This window comes from Copadichromis virginalis, linkage group LG23, assembly GCF_057382275.1.
Source record: "Copadichromis virginalis isolate Kocher_CV1m ecotype Utaka linkage group LG23, C_Virginalis_male_GT1.1, whole genome shotgun sequence".
Taxonomy (NCBI): domain Eukaryota; kingdom Metazoa; phylum Chordata; class Actinopteri; order Cichliformes; family Cichlidae; genus Copadichromis; species Copadichromis virginalis.
Window position 1 is genome coordinate 39,849,035 of NC_140639.1, and position 16,919 is coordinate 39,865,953.

Sequence of the window (16,919 nt, forward strand, 5' to 3'; positions counted from 1 at the left end):
TCCCTCAAAACTGTAAATACAAAAAGGTTGCACAAAATAGTTTCCCACCACAGGAAATTTATTTTGAGTGTTTTCATAGTTTTATTTTTGAAATACACCAATTTTTATATACTGCAGGAAAAACGAAAATAAATATTTTAGTGCAAATTTGCAAAAAAGCAGCATATGCATCAAGATAAAATATTTCCAGCAGTGCAATATGAGTTCTAAGTATCCCAGAAACGACACAGAAAGTGATAAAGTCAAAGATAACTTTTAAAAACACCATGGTTAAAAAAAACTACATTTCCGTGAAAATGACGTCACTTCCGGTTTCGGGCAGGTAATGGCAAACATGGGAACGTTCACGCTGACGTCTATTCCAACATAGGATGTGTTATGAACAGCTGATCGGATTGGCAAAGCAAGTTTCTGGAATATTATGTTTTTGTTGCTGCAAGCGCTTTTTATGCAGTTTTTGCAAAGCTATATGTGGAAGGAAACTGTGACCGAGGGCAAGCTGATGGCATAAGATGTAAGTACAACTTCTCCGGTTTCATATGCAAAAAAAATTATTGTGTTAGCTTACGTGGTTGCAGTTCTACCGGGATTTAAAAATAGTAACGCAAAACAGAGCGTGCCCGCTCCAACCGGTTTTAAAGGGTTAAATATACAGAGGAGTAATGAGGGAATGGAAACAGGAGGGAGACAGCGGGTGTTAATTAGACATAACGAGACAAGGGGAAGCAAAACTAGACTCACTGCACGCAGGACTGGGACTATCAAAATAAAACGGGAAACAAGAGACAATGCAAAAAGAGGCAGACTTGACACTGAAAGACAGACTAAAAGAATATGACACATGGAACACAAGGAAGACAGAACAACAAATAACATCAAGAGAACAAAACCATGAATAACCAATAATCAAGAAGTAGAACTTAAACACAAAACACTGGGTAACACCCAGCACCATAACATTTTGATGCCTGTTATCAGTATGGTACTATAGCTTACACTTGGTTTTAGTATGTTTCAATGACAGAACAGATGGTCCTAATAAATTCGACTGCAAACTTATACATACTGGTGTTGTGCAAATGCAGAGGAACAAATTCAAAATGCTACCCACTCACTGGCAAGCATAGACATCGACAGCATCGTGTAGATGTCAGTGTCCATCTTTGTCAGTTAATTTACGGGCTCTGTTATCTGCCTCTCCCAGCACCAGCTATAAAAGCCCCACACTTTCACTTGACTTTAATGCCCCTAATGCCGTTTAATCACTCAACTATTCATCACAGTATGTCCTAAATTACTATCAGCTTCATTTGGCGTTGCATCATCCCGGCCTGTGCCCATTACCGCGAGTGCAAAATGAGGAGAGATAATATGTTTTGTTCAAAGGCAGATGAGAAGCATCCTTGAGTTGGTTGCTGAATATGTTGTCATTTTGCTTCTGTGTGATCAATACGATTACGAGTTGATGGCACACTGAGGATTTGACCTGTTTTTGGGGTTTTTTTTGTTTTTCACACATATACACACACAGGACACATGATGGATTGAACTCAAGAAACACGACGAGTGCAGTGGAAATGTGGAGCTTTGACAAAAAAGCCAAGCCAAGCTGAAGAAATTAGTTGTTTTCCCTCTCTCTCTGTTTAGCTTTGTGATATTTTCAGAGAAGTGGATGAAAAAAAGGGGGAGAGGTGAAGATGCAGAGGTGGACAGGGAGAGATAAAAGAGTTGTGACTTGGCACTAATTCCAGTCCAGAGAACTCCGGAGGCGGCTGGGGATTCACATTTCACTGACCAGCATCCATCGGCCCTGACGGGGTGAAGCCAATCAGCGCTTACGCAGAGGAAAATCACTGGACGGTCGCAGCGGGATCCTGTTCTCCGCTGAGACGAAGTTTGGACTCCCACAGCGAGCTGAGCTCAGCCATGCCCCAGTGACCCACTACAGGCTGCTGAGTTTTTAATTCACAACAACTCTATTACTCTCAAGTGTGTGTGCACATGTGTGCGCGTGTTGTTGCTCTTTTTTGAAGAGGCTGTTCTGTCTTCCTGTCAGTTAAAATTGAGGAAAAAAGAAGGAATTCACACATTTGAATGGCTACTTGATTTTTATCAGTTTATTGTTGAAAGAATGTGAAAAAAACATAAAACCATAAAGGATATACATGTATATTTCATGTTTGTAAATGCTTTAAGAACACATGTCAAATTCATCATATCACTTTATGTCTTCCATAAATTATGACCTGCTGTGGTAGCTGTGGTGCGTGCTGATCCGACCACAAAGGTAAACCTTAACAACATACCCAAGATGGAAAAGTTGATGCAAAAATTGGGGAATTTCAACCCTGAGTGGGTGACTGAGTCGTCTATGTTTTTACCGAGCGTAAAGGGAGGCCTGTTTATCCATTTTTCCATGACATGATTTCTGTCTTCAAAGAACATAATTTGTGCTGTCATTTTGATGTTTGAATTCGCACAGAGAGAGATGGGGGGAGCAGAGGCTTCAGAAAGTTGCTGAACTGAAAAGAGGCATAAAACTCAAGTAAAATGTGGTTCTCTGGCTCCAAAGTGATGGAGCTGTAAAGGCAGTTTTCATTCTAGAGGCAGCTGTGTGATACAGGTACAGCAAACTGCGTGATCAAAGATATTTAACTTTTCCAAATTTTGGTGAAATTGGATTGTGAAACAAGCAAAGTAAGACTTTTTCATTTATTTACAAGGACAAAATGAAACATTCACTACTTTGTCTTTTATACAAGACATATTCTAATGTCCCATACTATCAGTATCTGACATAATTTAAGCTGTCAAACAATGAGTTTGCCATATGGTAGCGATCTATCCAATCTATCGGATAGATCCATCTATCATAATGTGAGAGATGGGCTATGGCGTGTACAGGTCACCAGTCTATCACAGGGCTAAGCTGTTTTTGACCTTGAAGAAGTCCGAGGTCCAAAGTTACGTAACATTTCAACACTTTCTCATCCCAACGCATAACATACCGATGACTGTGACAAATCGTTGGTATGTTACGCGTTGGGAGGCATGAGAGTCTATACACATGAATCTACACGTGTTTTACGTCTGACATGAAAATCAACCTAACAAAGCATTATGTACATTAAATATTTTGTACTTGTAAATCAGGATTTGTATATGTAAAAAGAATTTGTGTGTGCGTAAAAAAGATTTGTGTGTGGATTTAGCCAAAAAATACATGTGAAACAAAGTTACAAGTACGAATTTTGACCTTATTTTTCTTCCTTTCATCTGATTGGTCAATGTCATGTCAATCACAAATTTAACTATCCAATCAGAGAACAGATGGGTTTGGCTGTCGGAGGGGCACTTTTTTAAACTGCAGGTCCTTGAAGGGTAATACAGTTTGAAGCTGGAGGATCTCTATATAAATATCCGATAGAAGCTAGGTCACGTAACTTTCAGCAGTTGTTGAAAGGATAAAGTTGTGTTATATCAGTGGTTAGAAATACCATTATTACTTTAGGATTAGTTTAACACAAAGTCAGGGCTGACCTGGGACCATGGCTGTGAGTCACAGTGGGCAGCATAAAGGTCCTTTCACATCGGACGCAGGATGTGCTGCTAATGCTAACTAAAAGCAAAGGATCCAGAATTTGTTGCGCTGGCTGCTGAGCTCTGTGGGTTTTTGCAGCATAGGCAGCAGTCCACACACAAATCTTTTTTACACACACACAAATTATTTTTACACATACAAATCTTTTTTACACACACACAAATTATTGTAGTACAAATCAGTACAAAACTGATTTACAGGTACAAAATATTTATGACCACAATTAGGATTAGGGCTGGAATAGACGGCTGGAGCCTCTGCTCTAATTGTGTCCTGACGCCACTAGGCTTTCTATTGGATTCAACTGACAACCCAAAGCATTTCATAAGGACCTGGAAGGGTACCTTTCGCTTTACTATTAGAGATGGCACAATACCACTTTTTTATGTCCAGTACCGATACCGAATCATAAATTTGGATATCTGCCAATACCGTGCATCCCGTATAATGTATAATAGATTTTTTTTATATCTTGCTGCATTTTGTAGGAGTTGATACTCAAGTTTTAAAAAACAAAATACTAAAGCTATTCTGTTATACCCGTATGCAAAAAATACACTGCACCCAAAATATTTCATTTCATATTTCTTCAACGGAATTACACACTGCACAGATGGTACCTTCCCAAAGGAAAAACTACTATAGCTTACTAGTTTATATATTAGACTTAATAGTTAGTATATACAGTAATGGACTTATATGCATTTTACATCAGATGAAAACTTTGGTAGTAATAATCAGATAATTATTTATTAAAAGCTAGACATGAGAATAAGAAAGAAAAGTATTTCTTTGTGCCCCCCTTTCTCCTGTTAATTTCTCTGTTTGCACTGTTCATATATTTATATTATTTACTGTATGTATTGGTTAAAAAAGACTTTGTTGTAAAAAAAAAACTTAATCTAGAAATTAGAATTGTTGTGCCTTAATTTGTTTTTACATACATTCTATTTGAAATAACTAAAATTTGTATATTTATTTATTTTTGTTTGTCTGATAGCATTCATTTAAAAAAATAAATCGGACATTACAACCAGTTACTCACTACTTGAGTAGTTTTTTCACAAACTACTTTTTTACTCTTACTTGAGTAACTTTTTGGCCGACTACTTTTCACTTTTACTTGAGTAATAATATTTTAAAGTAATGCTACTCTCACTTGAGTACAATTTTTGGATACTCAACCCATCTCTGCTTGATTGCTTGTGGTCATAGCAACATAACAAGGACTGATTTATTTCCACTAGCTTTCTGGTGAAGCATTCCTGTTATCTGGGCTAACTGAAAACTTCCTTTTTTTCTTCTGGCCACTGCTTCCTGTCTAGGAGAGTGCAAGATCTATTCAGGTTACTACATTTTAAATCAACATCAGTGGAAGTTCAGGGTACTTGGATGGTGACCCTTAAGCAACATGCCATTTGGAGCTCGTACCATTCGAATTACCTCCAGCATATTCTCACTCTTGTCTTGTCATATTGTCATATTTGAATCAAAGCAGCACCTCCTCAGTATTGTTTTCTCAGGCACAGGTGTAACTCTTTAGCTTTAACTAGGACAAAGCACAGGTAACAGGCAGTACAGTCACAGTAGTTTTAGGAGAAAAATGATAGATTCTGTTCAAATGCACCCTTCATCAAAATAAACTTTAAAAAATATGTTATATGCTAGATTTCTTCTGTCTCTCTGATTACCATAATTAAGCATCATTAATGAGTTTTCTCATTGGGCCTATTTCAGAAATGAATTACTCCTTTGGATGTTGGATTGCCTACATGCTTAAAATGATACTAAATGCAAATCGAGTCCATTACAATGTGAAGCTGATCGCTGGGAGAGCTGTCATTTAGAGCTTCCATAAAAAGGTTCCAAAAATGAGTGAGACTACCATGCACAACTGGTTACGCCCAAAAAGTAATATATTACACATTACTTTTTTTTTTTTTAAGTAATGCAGTATCTCATTGAATTACTTGACGAAGAAATCCCTTCGGTACTCATTGACAGTGTTGGCTGTAACACGTTGCAAAGTAAAGCGTTTACACAGTTTCAATAACAGTAATTTACCGTATTACTGTACATTAAATTCAGTAATAAGATTACAGTTACAATTATATAGTTTCTTGCATTACAAATGTGCTTACTGGATTATTCACACAGTAATGTTATTTCAATAACGCGTTACTTTGTTACCATTACAAAGTATAACTGTGTTTACAGCCTGATACAAAAAGAGTTTTGAGGCCACTGGATATTTGGATATTTTACCCCTTTAAAACAAATGTACAATAAGATTTTCTTTTAATATTTCACATATTTTTGTTAAGTCATAAAGTTAGGGCTATGAAAATCTTCACCCTATTCTGACACATGGAGTTTTAGATGACTGCTATATGCTAGGACTTGCCTCTGCAAATTAGCATCACTAGACTTTCTGAGTAAGCAATAATTAACATAATTAATTAGTAATGCACAATCTGTGGCTGGTAAGCGAGCTTACTACCAAGTTAGAACTTAACCCTTTTGTTGTAATATAGCCCCTAAAAAGAAACATGGCAATGGCTAAAATGTTAATATTAAGATTTCAAAAAGTGAAGTTCAAAGTAAAACCAATGGCTCTATGTAGCCTATGCTTACATCCAGATTTATTTTTTTTACTTTTTAACTCATTCACTGCCATTGACGTCTATAGCCGTCAATGGCAGTGAATGAGTCAATGGGTTTAACTCATTCACTGCCAATGGCTGGCAGTGAATGAGTTAAATAAACTTTTAAAAAAATGATTAAGGACGAATACCATGATGCTGACATTTAAAATAAACAAGTGGCTGTTTTGCAACTGCAGGCCAAGAGAAAGGTACTACATTTTTCAGGTTAGGGTTACTTTTTCTTTTTTAAGTGAGAGCTGTTTTAGAAATGCTGATTACTGTGTGCCCTGTTATTGTGCTGATATTTTTCAATATTTTGTAAAAGAAGTCTTTCAAGGATACAGCCACATAATACCAGCAAAGACCCGAGAATGCACTCGTGTTCAGAGCAAAAGCCTATTAAGAAGATCTCAGGATAAAGCCCTCTCTGAGGACAACTTTGGCTCAAAGGGTGTTCTGGCTTTCGTGTTGTATCAGGGATATTTCTTTTATACAACACACAGGATGCAAGGGAAATTAAAAGCATTACACAGGCAGCTTCTCTGCAGTGGCTAGCTGTTAAATACAAGGTCCATTTATTTCTCTGTATAGGTATGCTTCGTTTAGCACTCGAGTACATTGCAGAACATGTATACTCCTGCTCTTCCTCTTAACGACTGCTTTTACACATTCCATGATTAAAGCTAACCACTGCAGATCCATAGCTTTACAACACCCCTCCTCTGACTATCAAATTGAGAAAATTTCAAGATCCATAAATTATTTATTAATGCATACTTGATCCTACTGCTTTTTCTGTTTAATTTATTTATTTCATGTTGTTGTTGTTTTTTTATCATGTAATGTGCTATTTTTTTTTTTTACAATATAAGGTTTTTATATTCTTGTATTTATTTCATCTCTTTATTATTACACATTTTTATATTGAGCTACTGATTTATGTATTTATCTTTTATGTTACATGTTCTATTTATGGACAGATTTTTTAAATTAAGTATGCTAAAAACTCACTGGCACATTGCTAGTAACAAGTTTGACCCAATGGACATGTTGACCATTCAGAAATGCTCTTCTGCATACCTTGGTTGTAACACGTGAATATTTGAGGTACTGTTGTCTTCATATCTGCTTGAAAGCAGTCTCTCCATTCTCCTCAAACACTAACAAGGCACTTTCACCGAGAGAACTGTGTCTCACTAACTATCTACTCTGTTGTCAGACGACCATTCTCTGTAAACCCTAGAGATGGTTGTGTGGGAAAACTCCAATAGATCAGTCGTTTATGAAACACTTCGATCAATCAGTCTGGCACCAATGACCGCATTATATTCAAAGACACTTAAATCAACCTGTTCTGATGCTTGGACCTGAACTTCAACATGCCTACACACCACTGTTCATGTGCCATGTGACAGGCTGCTTAGATGTTTGCTAGAACAAGCAGTTGAACAGGTGTCCCCAAACAAGTGACCAGTGGGTGGATAATTAAATTCTGTTTTTTCCTGTCTTCATCCACTCACCACCAACCGGTCGCAGCATATGGCCAACCCTCTCTGAGGTTGGATCTGCTGGAGGTTTCTTCCTTTTAAAAGGGAGTTTTTCCTTCCCACTGCTGCCAAAACTCTTGCTCATAGGGGTCATATGGTTACTGAGGTTTTCTCTGTTTTCAATGTATTATTGTAGGGTCATTACCGTACAATCTAAAGCACTTTGAGGCAACTGTTGTTGTGATTTGGTGCTGTATAAATACAATTTTTTTTTAAAAAGTATCTGATGTGTTCGGGCTTAGCAACCAGTTAACAAATTATACCACAATTAGGGACATCAAATTCATTTTCTCATACAGCTTATTTCCTCTTTCTAGCAGTATAAAGAATTTTAACTACACATTTCATTTTAACATAAGAAAAAGAACAAAAAACAAAAACAAAAACTGGGATGTATTTAACAGTATACTAAAAATATTGGGGTGACACACCAAAACAGAATTTCTAGTTTTATTATGCTCTTGTTAGATTTAGGTTACTAGAAGAAAAAAAAGAATTATATGCGCCATTAATTTCAAATTAAAATTGATATCATGTAAAATAGGCACATATGAAAAACAAATAATATTTATAATTTTGAAATCCATAATAATCTGTTTTTTTAAAAAAAACATTGCTTTACTGATTCTTATGATTATTACATTATTACCAACTTACAACAATCTTGTCAGAGGGGGCCACTAGGGGGCAGCAAACTTGGGGGCGTGGCCAGTGCCACAATTTTTTTTTTTCCAGACTTTACATTTAGGGTGTCTCATCTCTTCTTTCACCACAGAGATTTTTCTCACTCCTTTTTCTTCCTACTTTGGTTTAATTTAGTTTGTAACAAAAGCATTTTTTAGTTTTTTTTGTTGACTTGTTTTAAGTAGTGTCACTTGATTGATGCATTTTGTACTCATGTCACCCCTTCAGTGTTATCAAGAATCTCTGATTTAACTGCTGAATCACCCTGAAGGGGCTTCTGTTAGAATAATGATCAGTTTGCCATACATTAGCTTCTATTATGCTAATTACAACATGTAGGTGGGTGGATACTTGTAAAGGAACAGCGCTGTACAGTCCAGAACAGGATTCTCATGAGATGTTTAACACAAAGTTACAATTATTAAGATTTCACTTTATGTTTTTTGTTTCCTCTGATATACATTAAATGCATTCAGTGCATTTAAAACTCTTGTTCTATTGCATTTTTAAGTGCCAGTCTCATGCTTGATTATAATTACTTACAAGAAATTATTTATAACATCCATCTCAATAGAGTGATCGCTTTTCACAGAGTGAAAAGTAGAGCTGTCAGAGCGGACTTCCTCAGTTACCTCACGCTGCTCTGGCCCTTCATCAATGAAACCTATGGTATCAAAAGACGTCAGGTTTGACTGCTAAAAGATGTTCTCCAAAGTCCTGGTAACTAGGGTATGGTAGGCCCGAGACCCAAAATCACAACACAAAGAAAAAACAACAACAACAATTCAGAAGCCATTCTAGGATGTTTCTGTGGATTGTAGTGTCTAAAGTCTGTGTGCCCCCACTTAGGATCAATATGAATTTGTTTTTCATTGTTGGCTTCAATCAATTGTATTGTTATGCGCGTCTGAATACAGTGAAACAATCCAAAGACTGAGCACCCAAGTAAGCCTGCTTGCCGCTGTGAACTTACTTCTCTTCTTTGCTTCCTCTTAGCTTGTTGAACACCACCGGGGCTGCAGCTGAAAGAATAAGGCTCAGATTGCTCATGCACATCTAATCAATGTAGCCAGTTCATTTATTGGAATACACAATTGTAATTATAAGTCAGGACTTCACACATCTTAATGATAGAGCTGTGATACTGATTAGTTTATTAACTGACACAGTCAGTGTTTTGGTCAGCTTTCCTTATATTTTATTTATAATTTATTTTTATTCTCTAATACTGTAGTTTTGTCTTTCAATAAAAATATACTAATGCTACTAGTCCTGTCAGCATTTGCAAACACTTCCTCATTCATATAAATACACTCATAGATAGGGAAATGGTTGTTTTCCTCCAACTCAATCCATTCAAAACTGTGTGCTCCGGACAGATTAGTATCCCAGATAGTGAAAGCCCTTGGTCCTCTTTCTGTTTATGTTAAATCCTCTATCAGGAATTTAGGTGTCACTTTTGACTCAACTCTCACATTGGATGGGCATGTGAAACCTCTGGTTCGCTCTTGTTTTTATCATTTAAGAAATGTGGCTAAGTTAAGCCCTATTTTATCTCACCCTGAACTGGAGATTGCTATACATGCATTTATTTCCTCATGCTTGGACTATTGTAACTCTTTGTTTATGTGTCTAAGCAAAGGTCCTCTGGATCATCTGCAGGTTGTGCAAAACGCTGCAGCTAGGCTGTTGACAAAATCCTCCAAGTATTCACATGTGACACCATTGCTATTTCAGCTACACTGGCTTCCTGTTGAATTTAGAGTACATTTTAAGATCCTGGTCTTGACATTTAGAGCCTTGCATGGACTGACACCTCCCTACATCTCCGATCTGCTACAGCCCTTTGTCCCTAGCAGGTCCCTGAGGTCATCTGATCAGGGCTTACTTGCTATAAAACAGACTAAGATGAGAACTAAGGGTGACAGAGCTTTTGCCACTGTGGCCCCGAGACCGTGGAACTCTCTCCCTCATACATTAAGAGCTGTGGACTCGGTAGTTATTTTTAAAAAACAACTCAAAACTCACCTTTTTAAAACTGTTTTTGGTTAAATTTCTGCCTGTTTTATATTGTCTGATAGCCACCATCAACATCAGCCTGACTGGTGATAATATGTAAGGTTAGAGAAGCAGGGTAAGGAAAAGATATCTGGGGTATGTTGAAGTCCTTTTGTAGCACAGGTCCCAGAATACAAGCCATCCATAAACGTTGGGTTACCGGGGCGCTGGAGCGTTGGGGCGCATCTTTACTGTTATAGGGTGTGAGCGAGGCAGGGTACACCCTCGCCAGGTGTTATTTCATTACAGAAACACAGGGATACAGCCAACCACCACACAGTCTCACATCCATACATACAACCAATTTAGAATCAACAACTGACCTGATATGAATGTCTTTGGATTGTGAAAAGATGCCAGAGGAAATCCATGGAATTAGGACACAGCAACATTGAAAGCACAACATATACAAGGAAGAATTGTAAATGCTGGCCTTGCATTTCATGGGTGGAGTTTGCATGTTGTTTATTTGGGTTATTCTGAATGGCTGTCTGCCTCTCTGTGGTAGCACAGCAACAGACTGGATAAGCTCCACCCCCAATCCCAATTGGATAAGTGGAAGAAAATGGATAAATGGACAACATTTAGAAACTTGGAGACTTGGATTCTACTAAAGTCAAAAGCCAAAAATGTCGTCTCTTAGTTTTAGTCAATTAAAATCTGCTGCACAAATAAATAGTCTGACACACATCAAAACGTACTTAATGGTCCTTCTCTCCAAACACTAATACCTGATTTAGACTTCTGCAAGAAATCTACAGCATAACCAGAAACTCATTTTAACCTTCCATGCCATTCACTCATTGCAGGCTTGGTCGACCCAACATGTAGTTAGATTTTTCAGTTACTGGCCATCATCTGGGGTTGGAAATTACCAATAGCTATAAACTCTACAGGCAGCCCATCAGTTTAACGCTCTATATTGGAGCTATATTTAACTGAATTGTGCCTTTTAAAAAGGGAACTTCAGAGGGTTATATATTAAAAGAGTTCATCTGCTGAAATACAGGTTGGCTTTTACTGTGAAGAAGGCAGAGGAAAATAACATAGCTATGGATTATACAATGACAAAAAAGGCTTACTGTAGACTAACCTCTTTGTCAAAACAGTGGGCATGTGTTTGGCTGAGCCGTAATATGTTGCATTAGGTGCTTCTCTGTACTGTTCGTGACAAATTAGGTGCTCTTGTTTCCTCCCCATTTCAGTTGCATTAACACACCAAGCAGAAGTGTTAGCAAATCAACCGGGACAAGAAGTGTCAAACACTGGCCCTAGCTGGCATTTGGTTTGGTCACAGTTTGGTAACCTTAGTAATAGTTCCAAAGACTATCTTTCAAAATGACTGTGCGAGTTCTGCCGGCTCCTTGGAGTACAAAGTAGAAAATCAACTTAATGAACTGTGAGTTCAGCAACACCATTTTGCATCCCAAATTGAATTTATCCGCTTTCACTTTCAGAGAAAACCTAAACATCCTCTGCTGTGGGAGTCCACAGTGAAAGTGTAATAGGTAGACTTAAAACAACTTTGTACAGTGCAGTCTTTTAAAATGTAGTCCATTGGGCTTGAATACAAAAAGGCTGCATCTGTTTTATAATTGGGAATATTTTACACCGCCAGTCAACTGCTCCAGGTAAGCATATTGTGACTGAGCAGGTTCAGATGAAGTACTTTCATCATTTAGTCTGTTTGTAAACCAATACATTTTTTATATTGGAAGACAGAAATTAAAGGAGAAAAATATGCATATCTGACTCTATTGACAGCGGCAGAACAGACCCTTTGGATTCAAAATAATAGGAGGTTGCTTCCATTTAGTCTGCTGCACTCCACTGAAGGCCAAATAACAGACTGCTTATGCGTTTAGTTGTCTGAAAAGTAGCTATTTTCTCATTACTGCTCATCAACCTTTCAGCTTCAGCTCTTCATATGTTTTATTGAATCTGATCAGACCCTCCATTATGAAAAAGCCATTGATCCATGTCCTGGTCTTTCTCCAAACCCATTTTTCCCCCTCACAGTTGAACTTTGTTCTTGTGATTTTCATGCCAGTCAAAAAGATGCAGTAACTAAATGAAGAAAACTGGAATAAAATGAGGCTCATCTCTACTGAGACCCAAACTGCTGTCTAATTGAATAGCAGAATACTTTCATAGCAGCAATTTTAAACTCACCAACTTGATGAATTCAAGCTTATTCATAGGACATAGGGAAACAAAAAGAGTGTCCACACCTGTCTTTCTTGGCTTCTGCCGCAACACAAACAGCTGTGATGGGCCACGTGGCCTCCAAATACAGCATGAGGAATGACAGCTTTCGTGTCTGATGATGCTAATATCGGGCAGTGGACAAATGTGTTTGTGTGCAGATGGGGCAGACGATGGAGATAAAGCCATAACTCACCATATCAATGGATGACACAGGGCCGATGCTGTTGATATAGATGCCCACATCTATGACTGTTGGTTTCTCTGCAAAAGCCAGAAGGAATAAAAGTGAGCACATATTGTAGATGAATGTAACATTTGTCAAGTTTTTTCATCCTGAAGTGTAAACCTGCAACATAGTCAGACCCCAGAATCAAATATATAGTCAAGTTGCAAACAACAGTCGTCATCATTCACTTCATCGTTCACCTAGAAGAGAAAGACTAACACCCTTAAAGTCAGAACAGCTCCACAGTGTTTCCTGGAGCAGCTCTGGTTACCATGGCAATTAATAGCATTTCCAGGCGGTACATAGGATCTTGGGTTATTTTGCTTGGCAACAACATTTGAAACGATTGCACAAAGCAAAAACTGGTTGCGTGTGTGTTTGGTGGTTGTAGAAATGGTTTATATGAGGTTTAGGTGAGATTCAGAGGTTTCTATGGATACGACTTCAAGTTACAGCCTATTACGGAATCTCGCCCCTTGTGCCCCCTCCCCTCCCAATACCGGGGTTGCTGGGGCTCAAATCTCCAAAACAGTTGGCAGTCAAGGCGCTTTACATTCTATGGTAAACTCTACAATAATAGAGGAAAAATCCCAACAATGAGGAAGTGCTTGGCAACAGTGAGAAGGAAAAGCTCCCTTTTAACCTCAAGAAACATCTGGCAGAACCAGGCTCAGGGAGGGGCAGCCATCTGCCGTGACCGGTTGGAGTGATGGGGGTAAGACAGGACAAAAGATGCATTGTAGAATGATTAAAAAAAACCAAAAAAACAGAAGACAATCTCTGATTGTTTGACAGCAGAGCCATTGCGATGACTAATGGTAGACCAGGACTGCCTCATCTGACCCAGAAGTGTCTTGAGGATACTCCAAGAGAAACTGTAAAGGATTGCTGGGGAATAGGATGTTTCTTCAACCAGGATGCAACTTTGAATAAGCAGAAGTAAAATACATGGATGGATGGTTCATGTTAGTGAACAAATGTTAAATTAAAAATTAATCTTGTGTTTCATTCAATATTCTCTATGGATTTTCGTCTTAACTCCATACGTGGTGACCTGGTTTCAACATAAAGTGAATTTTAAAAAAAATTTATTTTCCATGGGGCTTCCACTGCTATCCGCTTTTTCTAACTTGATATAACTGGGAATTTATGGGCCCAAATGCTGCTTCTATTCTCATGAACAAAGAAGGACCAAAGCACCAGTGGGAGCTAAAAGTAGTCCACATTCTTTCAGCTCCAATGAAGTGATCAGTGTTGTTTTCTCAGCTTTGCAGCATTCAGGAATCCATTAAACAGGCCATTTATGACGTTGAGACAAGCTGAAATTTTGAAGGAAAATAACACTATGATATGTGTTCAAAACAAAAATAAAGCATTCATATAACTTTGGATGTGAAATTATTTTAGGGTTAACATTTACTGATTTGCCAGTTAGCTAAGTTGTATAGTCTGACGTATAGTCTGACAAAGTGACCCAATGTTTTAGTTTAGACTAGTTATCAGAGATGTGGACTCGAGTCACATGACTTGGACTCGAGTCAGACTCGTGTCATTAATTTTATGACTTTAGACTTGACTTGAAAAAATGTTCTAAGACTTGTGACTTGACTTGGACTTTTACACCAATGACCTGGGACTTGAATTGGACTTGAACCGGTTTACTTGAAAAGACTTGATATTTCACCCCAAATATAAAATTTAACATACATATTATATAGAAAGTATGCACCATTAATTCAATTCATTGATTCATTTATTCAAACCACACTCCGTACGTATGTGTGCGTGAGCTGTAGCACAGTCAATCAAATTAACCAGATTTTTAAAAAAAAACGCTCAAAAATGCTGCAAGGAGTTATTTTTTTCAGGTACATAAACTATGAAGTAGTCAACAAAAAACTGAAATGCAATATGCAAAAGATGCAAGAAGAGAATCACAGACAGAGATGGAACAACTTCCAACTTTCTCCGACAGTTGAAGTTGCATAAAGAACGGTAGGTGGTGCTTCTCTCTTGCTACGATGAGATCATGACTTCATCTAACAAGCAAATCTTGTCCAGGCTACGTTGGTGATACAGTTTTTTTTTTAATGTGTATGATATTTTTGTCATGCGATTTTAAAGCTGGCCCTACAAGCGCATCCAAGAATACCATGCAGCTTATCTCAGAACTGTCGGTGAAAATTATTCTTGGAGCTAAGTTTAATTGAGCTGCATTTTATAGAGGTGCAATTTCACAATTTGCGTATATTTTCTAAGTTCACTATTTCGTCATGTGTTGAGAAAAAACACAGATTTAAAAATGACATGGTCTAATATTTACATTTAGCATATAACTGCAACATTCTTCGTTTTTTTGTTTTTTTTTTAAAGACTCGAAAGGACTTGAAATTCAAAGTTTCAGACTTGTGACTTTACTCGGACTCGGATTTTTTGTCTAAAAAATATTTACTTCCCCTTGTTTTTCCTGGTCCTTGCAGGATACAAAGCAGCACCTCAGCTAATGGCCAACAAGAATTAAACAGCATTAATCTCGTTGAAATGACAGCAAACTAACAGTCTGTCTCTCTGTGTCAGCCCTGTGTTAGATTCGCGACCATACCAGGTTGTACCCCACCTTTTGCCCTATGGAAGCTAGGTTAGGGTCCAGCACACCCGTGACCCTTCTAAAGATAAGCAGAAGGGAATGGATGGATGACACTAACAATGAGATAAAGTCTGTCCAATACAGTGAGATCATAAAAAAGAGTATTAAGAGTATTAGAAGTACCAGCTCTCAATGAAAACTGAGTAGTATTTTTTGCCTGTAATGCACAATGATAATAGAAGTGGCTCCTGCAGTATAAATGTGAAAATTTCTCTCTGGGTGCTCGGGCTTCCTCCCACAGTCTAAAGATATGCTTGTTAGGTTAAGTGGTAATTCTAAATTGGCCAAAGGTGTGAATGATTTTCTTTATCTCTTTTTTAGGCCTGTGACCACTGGCAGCCTGTCGAGAGTGTACCCTGCCTGTTGACCATTGTCCCCTGAGATAGACTCCAGCCCCCACTGACCCTGAAGTGGATAAGTGTTTAAAGACATTAAGAGACATTAATGAATGGATGGACGTCTCATGTGGTACTTAGACTCTGAGTGAGTAGAATCATTTTTTAAGTAAAGTATCTCAGCTGTTACATGGCTCGCTGATTTGCTTCAGATTTTAAGATCCTACTCCGGACAAACTATGCTACTTTGGCAAACCTCTACCTTGTCACTTATTGGCATCAACAGCTCAAATCTTCAGTTTGTACAATACTTTGATTTCCCATGTGTGCTTTGAAAAATGCCCGAATGCTAATTAGCAAAATCTTGAGTAACCCTAGAACATTATTAAGGGTTTCATTCAATTATGAGTGAGGTTGAAATGCTGAGTTAATTAAAAAGTTTTATTAAGTAAAATTATTTTGGTGAGATATAATCTATATACTTCACAAACCTGATGATCTGTGAAATATATAAAGTGGGAGCCCCAAGAGAGAAACGTGTTTGCCTTCTTTTGTTGGATTTTGCTGAGGAAGCTAAGGAAACAAACTTTCAGGCAACCGTTGTTTAGTTGGAGGAGAGTTTTCTAACTGCTGGGACTCTTCTGGGTGAGTTAACTTCTCAACATTCTTGTTCAGAAACAAGCTAAGCCATCAACAATGATGTGCTAATGGCTATAGCAGCTATTGCTGTTGCTAGTATGTATGAAGAAAAGATAAGAAAGAACGTATGTATGAATGTCTAAACAGCAGATTCTTTTTTAATGTTACTCTAACAAGTTTTGAACATTTTTTTGATGAATGACTCATTGATGACCCGGTCCAAAGATGGCAAGCCACCCCTCCAGGATTCGTTAACATGTATGATCTCAAAATAAATTGAAATTCTTTGGATGGACTTTGAAATGTACAAATTCTACTTAAGTGGTTGG

The 16,919-nt window shown here is 37.8% G+C and overlaps 1 protein-coding gene across 2 annotated transcripts in view; it reads right to left on the reverse strand.

The window, feature by feature from the left end:
- LOC146681618 (gamma-aminobutyric acid receptor subunit gamma-3-like) overlaps positions 1-16,919 on the reverse strand; it is a 177,567-nt gene that overhangs the window by 98,087 nt on the left and 62,561 nt on the right. For both annotated transcript variants that reach the window (XM_085447684.1, XM_085447685.1), the window contains exon 3: positions 12,937-13,004. In XM_085447684.1, the coding sequence (XP_085303810.1) occupies positions 12,937-13,004 (68 nt within the window). The remainder of the gene's footprint in view (positions 1-12,936; positions 13,005-16,919) is intronic.